This window comes from Solanum verrucosum, unplaced genomic scaffold, assembly GCF_900185275.1.
Source record: "Solanum verrucosum unplaced genomic scaffold, falcon-dt-bn FXZP01000060.1, whole genome shotgun sequence".
NCBI lineage: Eukaryota > Viridiplantae > Streptophyta > Magnoliopsida > Solanales > Solanaceae > Solanum > Solanum verrucosum.
In genome coordinates, this window is record NW_026020129.1 from 7,737,984 (window position 1) to 7,748,933 (window position 10,950).

At 34.8% G+C, this 10,950-nt stretch overlaps 1 protein-coding gene across 2 annotated transcripts; it reads right to left on the minus strand.

Moving 5' to 3' along the window:
* Positions 1 to 540: 540 nt before the first annotated feature.
* On the minus strand, positions 541 to 10,126 carry LOC125826469 (oxysterol-binding protein-related protein 2A). Of its 2 annotated transcripts, none has more exons than XM_049505808.1 (11): positions 9,319 to 10,126; positions 7,386 to 7,745; positions 5,447 to 5,540; positions 4,562 to 4,950; positions 3,669 to 3,824; positions 2,764 to 2,931; positions 2,520 to 2,660; positions 2,176 to 2,397; positions 1,952 to 2,062; positions 1,450 to 1,649; positions 541 to 1,087 (listed from the first exon to the last, which is right to left on the minus strand). In XM_049505808.1, exons 1-10 carry the CDS (start codon positions 9,676 to 9,678, stop codon positions 1,470 to 1,472), a joined length of 2,181 nt encoding a protein of 726 aa, XP_049361765.1. In that variant the 5' UTR covers positions 9,679 to 10,126; the 3' UTR covers positions 541 to 1,087; positions 1,450 to 1,469. The 2 variants fall into 2 exon arrangements, with proteins under 2 accessions (XP_049361765.1, XP_049361764.1); XM_049505807.1 differs by having other exon boundaries at positions 1,952 to 2,065.
* Between the last annotated feature and the right edge of the window lie 824 nt (positions 10,127 to 10,950).

Consider the following 10,950-nt stretch of genomic DNA (forward strand, 5'->3'; position numbering starts at 1 on the left):
AAAGGAAATACCAAAGATGAGCACATATAACCAAGTAGTTCACACTTCACACACATCATTCTGGTAAAGGAAATACCAAAAATTAACCTAAATAGTCGCCCCAATTTAAACTAAAAAATAAACCAAATTCATCAAAATTGTATAATCTACGTATACACGCTAGAAAAGGTAAGTAAATATGAAAATGGGCACTCAAGTTAATTAGAAGTGCATTAACTAAAGCTTACGTATGATTCTCTAGGTTGTTGGTCCTACGTGTTAACTACGTATGAGTTCATCCAGTAAAACAATCTACGTGCTAAATATCGAACTCAAACTCCATAATGTTCAAATCTTGGATCCTATGTTGTGCTAAAATATGGAACTTGAACCCAACAACGTTCAAATCCTGAATTTGCCTCCATTAACACTTGACATTCCCTTGGAGACTAGAAGGCCCAATATCTAATCTTTTATTCACCATTGAATATCTAACAAATTTAAAAAGGAAAAATAACTAAAAGACTTCAGAAAAACTCAGAATTTTTGGGTAAATGAGAATCCAGGAAGCTAGTTCTTTTGTGTATATCTCCACATGTGTAGCACTAATCTACATTAGGTTTTTACAAAAGCTATTTGTGCTCAGTTTACTTCTTTAATACATCCACATTTTTTTCTTGCTATTTTTTATTTTCAACATAAAGAGTACAAATAATAATAATAATAACAACCTAAACTAATCCCTAGCCAAAGAAAATGAAAGCATAATGAAAATGCGATCAATTTCAACACAAAATAGAAGCCTGATCAAAGCAGCTTGATGCATAGATCTAGTAAGGAACCTCCTCTAGTTTTTTGCTTCCATCGTTCGTCGATTCGTTGACTCTTTGCAAGATTGTCTCTATATGCTGAAAAAAGCCTTCAGGATTGACTTTTATCAACCTCTGAGAACAAACTTTAAACAACTAAAAATTTTGGGCAGTCGCGGACTGTCCACATACTCCATCCGTCTATAGAATTTTCCGATAATACTCTGCTCAAGGTGTTGTCTTTAATCTACAAATCTTCAGGTCCATGAAAAATGTACCCACATTGCCTTTTGATATCCCTGTACAAAGATTGAGAAAACATGCATGTAAAATATGTCAAGATTAGGTCTCCGGTTTAACTATAGTACTGAGGCAGAGAGGAAACTTTTGAAGGTGAGATTTCGTATTTAGCTAAATGTGTTCATAAGATGGGAACAAAGAAGAATGAGGTTACAGCAAACATGATATGATTCTGACAAGTATGTGTCGAGGGAGAAATTTGTCAAGATAACAGTGTTTAAAGAGGTAACGAATAACTAGAAGTGGAGCCTCCTTGATCACGTAGCCATTGAGTTGTTTTCTAAAACGAATGTGAAAGTAATAGCTAGGAAATGCAAGTGTTAAAAGCACATAATTTAAGTAGAAAAGTAGTTTCTCATACCTTATATACCTTCTAAAACATCAGGATCCTTCAAAGGAGTTGAGGAGATCTTGATCAATCTCGCCAAAAATATTTGGGCAGCCATCCCAAGTAGCCATCTCCCTTGCCTCCCAGTAGCCACCCATATACCGGAAAGTCCCATCTTCACCTTCTCTTTGAAACCATCGAGGTTTCCAGCCATTCTCTTGTAATTTCCTGGACTGTAAGTAAAGAGAAAGTTCTTTGTTTAGACCCAAAAAATAGAGATTCATAATGTTGGCTTAAAGTTTGCTATGTGACAATTTGAAGATTTTAGGAACTTGGGAGGATTACAGGGCCAGAGGATACAAATTTGTGATTCCACTCGTAACAGTGACAAACCCAACGAGATGACCAGACACACAAGAAGTTTGAGTTATCATATTGAAAACAATTTTGCGGACTAAATAAGAACAATAAACAGTCAAAAAAAGAATGTGTACACAGGAAAAAATGAGGAAGGCTCGAGTGGAAGCAGATATACCATTCTCTGCCGTGTCTCTAACCGCAACTTCTCTGCATTTGCCTTGTCGTATTCCCCATTCTCCAGATGTCGCTGATCAGGTCTGAGTCTTGAATCTGTAGGTGGGAGCATCTCCTTTATTCAAGATTAAACACACAGATTAGACAGGCTATAAACGACAATTAGCTGAACAGAAAAGAGAATATTGATCTTTCACATGAAGTTTCATTAACACGCTGTTGTACCTTAAGTCCTGGTGTCAACTCATTCAGTGTAATAGCAAAAGAAGACAAGTTGTATCGAGTGAGATTTGGGGGTGGATTATTCCTTGTCCACAATAAAGATAAAACAGATGAATCCTTAGGCTTGCTGGCCCATTCTCCATTGATATAGTACATGCTCTCGTTCCACTTTCCGAATAATGTAGTAACTTTCTTCCCAGAGACATCTTCAACAAATCCATGAACCTGTAGAGTTTAGTAGTAATTATCCAGCCAATAGTACAACAAAGTATAGACATATAAGTATGTAGAGGAGTAGGCAATAATAAGACATTATTAAACTAATTACAGGATTTCTCCTCATTTACCTGATGAGGATTACGCTCGATAATGGATGGCTCTTTGTACTTGAGCTTGCATGAGTACTGACGATTGCCACGTATATGCATTGTCCCATGATGATCACAATATATCTTACCAAGAATAAGATTGTAGATACTTGTCGTGACCTGAGGATATTAAAGTCTCGAATTAAGCAAACAAAACAAGAACTCCAATAGGAACCAAACTATCTTGTAAACTGCTCAATGACCAGCATGATGTTCTGCCTACCTTGCTCCACTGGAAGATCTCCCCATCGTCGAATTCTAAGGTAAGTGTTCCAACAGGATCGACTTGAATTGATCTCCCCCAAAATTTTGACTTAAGATTACTGTCAGCCCAGAATTTCCATCCTCTACCTTCACAGTGACAGGCAATAAGTGTTGGGTGATGACTAACCTGTTTCAAGAATTGGCTAATTACTATCATACATATCAACTCATTGCATCAGAGACTTAGGTAAGAAATTTCAGGTTCAACTTCCCGTGTTTCAAATTAAAATTCTTTCTTCGGTAAGTTAAACTACCAAGTGCGCCTACTGATTTTTCATAGTAAATCACTTTGGTTGCAAAAGCTAAGAAAATATAAGATGTTTTCTTTTGTTGTATTCTCCTATACAATGTTTGTCTCTTTTATAATAAAAAACTTTCCACAGAATAAGCTCCCTCGATTACTTAAGAAGAGAAGCTGAAAAAGGTAAATCCTCAAATTCATAGAAACTTAACACGGAAAACAAACTGCAATGGAGTGACGTGACCACCAAGCGTGTTTAAAATATGGCATACCCTTCAATCTCACATCATGCTATGTCCAACCTTAAAGACACTACTACAAAAAAAAAAAAAAAAAATTCAGTTCTATGTTGCACGGACTCTTTCTGGAAACATAACCATACAGGTGGTGTAAGATCTGATATGGGGTACATCCAGTATTTGCTAATTCTTAATGTAATATGAAGAAGCCTACTATTTAGCCGTAGTCATATGAAACGCTTTTGTGGGTACGAATTGTTTGACGTCAAACTAAGTTTTGCTGACAAAATAGTACTGCAAGGGAAAGTTGCATGCACAGATACAAACCAGTATTTCTAGAATCAATACAATATATAACAGCAAGATATATTCTCGATAAAATACCTTCTCCGAGAAAAAGCGGATTCCTTTTTCAGGAAAATCAGCTTCATAGGTTTCTCCCAGCAAAGGATTGAAAGGTTTACAATTCCTGCCTTCAGTTGAAGCATAACCAGACACAGCAAAAGCAGCAACGTTTAAAATTCTTAAAAGACTGTTCCCCTGGAAGAGCAAGACAATTCAAATGATGATCAACATAATGCTAAACATCTAACCAAAAATTGCTCTACATCATGTAAATATAATTGGAAAAAACTTGCTAATAAAGAAGTCTGCTCCAAGGGAGAGAAAACAAGTTTATATAAACCTTTAGGGGGTAAGCAAGAAAGCAATAAAAGCAAAGTTCTAAATTCGGCTCATACACGCAATATCAAGTTTTGAACCATAGCTGCCATGCGAGGACTAATATATTATCTAAATAAGATTATAACTTGTGTTGTTCATCAAAACAAAAGATTATAATTTGTATTCTGAAACAATTATTCCAAAAAAAGGTGTATTCTGACAAACAAATTTATACCTAGCAATTAATAGTTGGCATCTTTGCATGCCAGAAGTATACAACCAGTACTGCCCCAACAAAAGAAGATTCACTAATTACATTTCCTTTTCTTTTTTTTCTGATAGAATGATTAAAAGGGAGATAGTAGATAGACCTTTTCTTCGCCTCCCAATACCTAAACATTTATCTAATAGAAAAACTACTTGTTTTACTACTTAAATGAAAGATGTGGCAAGTAACAAATTATCTGAATAGTATTCAAGCAATATCAACTTCATGTAACCATTAATTTAGAAGAGCCTGATAAGCACCTTCTAGAGTAGAAAGCAAGAACGTAAACACAAATGCCTAGTCATGTTCTAGTAGTAACAAGAGGTGAAAGTATTAAAGATCATACCGATTTTCCATGTTCATATGCTCTATCTAAAAGATATGAGTACTCTAAATCTTCAAAACACTTTTGTAGGGAGGAAATTGGCTCGTTGAAATACACTGGCAGGCAAACTCTTGTTAGATCTTTCCCGACATTATCTTTGATCATAGCCCAAAGACTAACCCCTTTCTCTTTTTCAACTGGATCTGGAAGCTTCGTTCTGCGTACAACCTGTGCTTGAGCAGATGCATCAATGGTTTTGTTTTCCATGTTGTCCCCAACTACTGACCCACCAGATGTATGATGTTCAGAAAAGCATTCATTTGCATCAAGATAGTTGGCTTCCTCTTCATCTGATGCTTCATCAAGCTCTTGTTTCTCAATATCATCAGACGATTCAGTTGTACTATATTCTGATATGAAATGTATGAGGTCAAATGATATTCCAGTTCTATTAATATACAAGATAAGTTCAGCATCTTGAACATATGATGTGAGGTACAGCAACTGAAACTATTTTAGTGACGTGTGGCAGAACTCCAGTACATCATAAGCAAGAGAAATTGTAAAAGACAGGAGCAAACAATTTGCTGCATCCCTATCTCTTTACAACTACTACGAAGTCGGCATAATGAAGTGAAATAGAGCTGATAATGAGGCCGTAAATCAAAAATATTAGCAGAACAACTGGTATTTCTGCTGCAATATGCTTCGGGAAAGGAAAATTAGTGGAAGATAACCTCAAAAACTTTGCACTCATACAAATTAGTTCATTTGATATCATAATGTGCAATGATTTGTCAAAAGTTGAAGAAACTTTTAAAGGGAAAGATTATTTTGTTTGTGTGGTTTGCTTACTTAACTGTACTTGTACAGGTAGAAGTAGATGAAAGTATATGTATAACATACCACTATACTTGCCACGTCCTAAACTGGAGAATTGCTTCATCAGTTGGAATTCACCATCATGAACCCCGGAAGCTTCACCTTCGATATTAGCTGCCTTCAAAAGCAAAACTTATGCAATTTAGAGATAGTGAAGCTCATTTTTACAAAAATATACAAATCGTCGAAACAAAGTTAGATAACTCATGTAACATGACTGCATTAAAATTTATATGGATCAGAGGTCCAGCAACAATTCTTCATGTATTCAACTTAAATAGAAGTTCGGGGAGATAAGCAAATTCAGTAATATGACCAACCGAACTAATTCATCCTGCAATGCGATTGCGACCTCACTGAAATCTTTCATAAGTTTTAAACTAAAGAATTGCATAACTGACGAAGTTTTATGGATATATGTGCAGAAAGCTCATGAAAATACAGAGAGGCTATGAAAAAGGTAGAGAACACCTGTTTAGAAAATACATCTGTCTGGTGCCTAAAATAAGTCATACAACCAGACTCTTTTAGTTTTAGATGACTGTGTGTTGAACTTATATATGATTGACATAACATTGGGAAACTACCAGTCAATTTTCTTCTCTTTCTTTTTTTTTCCCCCAAACAAAGAACACTGGTTGTCAATTATTAAAAGAGGATCTGCAACAGTCTTTCAAATTTATTCTGAAGCAGTGAGCAGGTCACTATAGATTAAGATGTTTTATGTTAATAGAAAATCGAAATATGATGGCTTAAATGGAGAATTGCTACAAGATGTTATGTAATAAAGGGACCGTTTAAAAGGCAAGTTCTGCAAAACGGTTACTCCGTGTAAGACCAGCAATGTTATATGGAAGTGAATTTGGGTTGTTTAAGTCCACCACATCCAAAATATGAGTGTGGTGGAGATGTAGATGCTAAGATAGATGTGAAGTCATACAAGATTAGACAGGATTAAAAATGTTCAGCAAAAGGTGCAAGTAGCACGCTTCAATGAAAAAATAAGAGAAAATCCCTTAAATGATTTGGTCATATCCTTCATTAACCTCCAGATGCACCTGTATGTAGGAGTTAAGCCTAGGTGAATGAATGTATTAAAAGGTAACAAGGTAGACCTAACACCAAATGGAAAAAAATTATCTCAAAAGATCCACAATTTCTTTGATGTACCTAGCGAAAAATAGGATACAATGGAAGAACAGAAGATTATATTTCTATAGGCAATACCAATCATTTGGGAATATATTTTAGTCATATCAGTACGTTTAGTCGTTTTCTTTAGGTCTCATGCTTTCTAGAAGTTCTCTAATCCTATCAGAATTTTATATACTAGTGGATAATATAAATAATTTCTAGTACTTGCTGTTTATATTTAGTAATATAGTTATTGAGCTAAAGTAAAAATAAATTCAACAACATGGTCAGTGAGAATTCATATAGCCAACCCAACTTGATTGGGATTGAAGCATAATTGTTATTGTTATTCGCAATGAGTCAGAGCAAACCGTTAGGTGCAATCGGCAATTCATCTTGAGAAGACACAAACCTTTATAAGGGCCATAGAGGAAACACAATGTATCACAACTGTAGTTAAAAGTCACAACAACGACGTGTTTTGAAACCTTTGTTTCCAATATGACCAGAGAATTCTAAAAATTATAATCTAAGTCACTATGGATCTTATTCTCAGATGATCCGGAAAGCATATTACCAAGATAATGCACAATGGCCTTTCTCATGACATTAACTTAGCTTTAGCCAAAATCACTGGAAAATCAAACTTCTATGTTACTTCAGATAGTTTCAGAACGTTTGGTCGCAGTTTCAAATCCAATGGTCTTTAGAGAAACGGATATTCCCAATAAAATCGAATCAAATGCATTAGGCTATACTCCTTATTGATTTGCATGCCTGGTTCCATTCACTTCCACGTGTAAATTATGAGGAAATAAAATAAAGTTACCTCCAACTGTCTCAACGTGTCCAGCAAATTGGAGCGCTCCTCACAGAGATTTTTAAGTTGTCCTTTAATTTCAGAAAACTCCGATAGCATGATCTTCTCACAGTCCTGGACAAGTCCCTCACCAATGCCCTCTTCAAGCAACCGGTTTTTCAATCTTTCCGTAGATATAGATACATCATTTTGCAAAAGGTTGAGATTATCATTCAACGGTCTCAACTGAAAAAGATTTCTTGTTGATATCAAAGCTTCTATCCATGCAGCCCGTTCTTTCTTTGAATGTGTCCTCAAATGAAGAGACTTGGTAGCTGTAAATATGTAGAATCGCCTATTATCAGACCTGCTCTCACGGAATGATGACACCTGTAAGGAATCCACACAATCATCTCAAGGTTAAAGGAAAAAGCAATTTTTACATTGAATGTGTTTGGAACGACGGAAATCATTTTCCATGAAAACAAAAACTTGGAAATGTTTGGTCGTTGAGTGAAAAACATTTTTGGAAAAAAAGGATTGCCATAGAAAATAATGTTATTACCAAATCAAAGAGTGCTTTGGTGAAACTTTTTTGTGTTAAACATTAATAATTGTGGATAGAGCAAGTGCAACAAAGATAAAAATCAAGTAAGTTATATGGAAAATGACTTATGTCAACAAGTGGAGGTAGTCATTTTCCTCAATTCATAGGAAGTGTTTTCCCTAGAAAATATCTTCAGTCAACAACAACAACATACATGGTGTAACCCCACAAGTAGGGTTTGAGGAGGGTAGAGGGTATGCAGACCTTACCCTACCTTGGGAGGTAGAGAGGTTGTTTCCGACAAACTCTCGGTTCAAGAAAGGCAAATCCAGGTAGAACAGAAAAAGAAATAACGGAATGAAGAAATCATGACAAAATACTATAAAAAGCATGACAAAACATTCTAGAGGGAAAACACGATAACTACGAACTGAAAGGTCGAAGAAATGACTTGTGTCGTAGCAAACCAAACGACAAACTCATTGTACTATCAATTTCTCCAGCTCCAAATATAGGTCAAAATATCTAGGCAATGAAAGGAAAGAGGCCACTGCTAGTCTAGTAGACAACTGGCACTGTCATTTTAGCAAAACATACTGATATAAGATAAAGATACATCAAGACACCAAAGAAGACAGATATCATGAGAGCTAACAGATCAACACATCAAAGAAGCCAAGTTCTACAATATAGAATAAAAGTGAGGTCATAATTTAACCAGCAATTGTAGAAGAAGAATATCCTTCCCCAGTTTTCCTTATTCTCTCTTTAAAATAATGAAGTTTTCAATGAACTCTCAAGTCATGATAACTACAAGTAGTACACAAGAGAAAATAAGTTATTAGAGATAGAAAGAGAATTCACTATTATTTTGGTTGTTTGCTACTATTACAACTAATATTTTTAATGAAGAAAATAACATAACTTTCAACCCCACTTTGCCACAACCATTCATGTTGTAACAGCAAAGAAAAGGAAAGAAAGAAACTCATTAAGGAAGATGACAAATGGATCACTTCCAAGTTAATTCTATGACAAACATGAAGAAAAAAGTTCTGATTTTTCAAGGAAGAAACAACAAAAAACCCCTCAAAAAGTGACCATGTTTGTCATAGTTTTTTACCACAAACGTAGGCCTACTAGAAAAAGAATAGTCTTTTAGCCTTATCTTGGCCTATAACTCTCTCTTATTATCTTTCACCTGCTGATGTGACCCACTATGGATTAACAACCAGTCAAATTGCACTGTAAAAACTTCCAACTATGACTAAAACCCAATTCATTAACCATCGGACAATTGAAGAAAAAAAAAATCGATCAAATTGGCTCAGATATCTAAAATTCAAGATTTTGCCCATTGAAGAAAGTTTTAATCTTTACACTAAAATCCCAAAACACCATTTTGCCCCTTTGTACCTTAAGATGAACAATGCCGACGGATTTCCCATGTTTCCGGCGACTGGGGTTACTGTCGGGGAGTTTCCCGATTAGCCTGATGTCATCTCCGGCTAGATGGTCTGGCCGGCGATTCTTCGAATAAGAAAGTATCCCGTTCCGGAGAGTAAACCACCGGGATCTCCACCCTTTATGATAATTAGTCCACTTGTACAAGATTCCGGCGACTCCACCAACATCGGATCCTCCAGCATTGATGTCAGATCCAGAGTAAACAACAGAAGAGCCAGTCCGTAACAACGTCGGCTCTGGCGACTGGTCTCCGATCTCCGGTGTCTCTAATGTTATACAACAGAGTGGATGCATTTCCCTTACACGCATTTTGATCCACTCCCCAATTTTTCCAATTGAACTAAAGATCAATCCACATTTGAAAATTCAAACAAAATTCACAACACCCAGATTGTATTTTACATGTATCTATGCAGAGGATGTGTTGTATAAACACAAAAAAAATGGATGTGGGGTTTTGAAGAAAGACCTGAAAATAGCTTTAAAAATGAAACCAAAAGAATTTTCTTGAAGTTAGAGAAAAAAAAAAGTTTTGGTAAGTAATAAAAATTGAGTCTTTATGGTAATATAAAATAAATAGAGTTTTGGGGAAAGTAGGAAACTTTATAATATGCTGAAAAACAAGGAGATTAAGGAAATGGCAAAATGGTCATTTTCCCATTAACACCATTGATGCAGAAAAGAGAGAAAATAAAAAAGAGGTGGTTTTTGACTAGTGGCGGCGGCGTTAGACGGCGGAGGGGTGAACGGAGAAGGGGGAAGATCAATGTGAAAGATGGAGAAATGAAGAAGTTTAATAAGGGGTTTTTAAATGCCACTTTGTAATCATCTGTCTTGTCTAAAATATTTTCCAGCTGCTGGATTTTTTCATACCATTTATTATATTTTTTCTTTTTTGCCATTTCTTCACAAATTTATAATGACACTATTAAAGGGAATTTTTACCTAACCAATAATATACAAAATTGCTTTAATAATTGTACTGTGCTTCTACTCGGTTTGGACGGTTATTACATACTATTTCATAGTATATTATATTGTGTTGTGTTATTATATACAATATTGTTTTTAATGAATATAACTTTTAGATAAAATGTATCGTTCTCTATTATTATTTGAACGATAAACTTACGAGAAAAGTAGAACACATGATAGAGCTACTATGAAAAAGTATGATAAAGATGAAAGAGTAAATAAAGACAAAATGAGAAAACACACGATCACATCAAATTAATCGTCACACAAAATTAAACTTTCCAACGTTATCCAACAAAAAAAATTTAATGATACAATACAATAAAATTTAGAATAATAATCAAAATAAATAATTTTAACAAACATCCAAACAAGTTGTTAAGATTATGAATCATAATAGTTATGGAATACCAATTAATTGAATGAAAGTTGAAAAAAAAGAAAGAAAGAGAAGTGTGCAAATTTGTGACTATCACGTATTCATTATATTATATATATATAATAAAGAATATATTACAATTTGTAATATTGAGCATCATTTTTTTTCCTGTTTTTGGAAAAAAGATAAATGGAGTGGTTTGAATTTTAAATAGAAATAAAAATCTC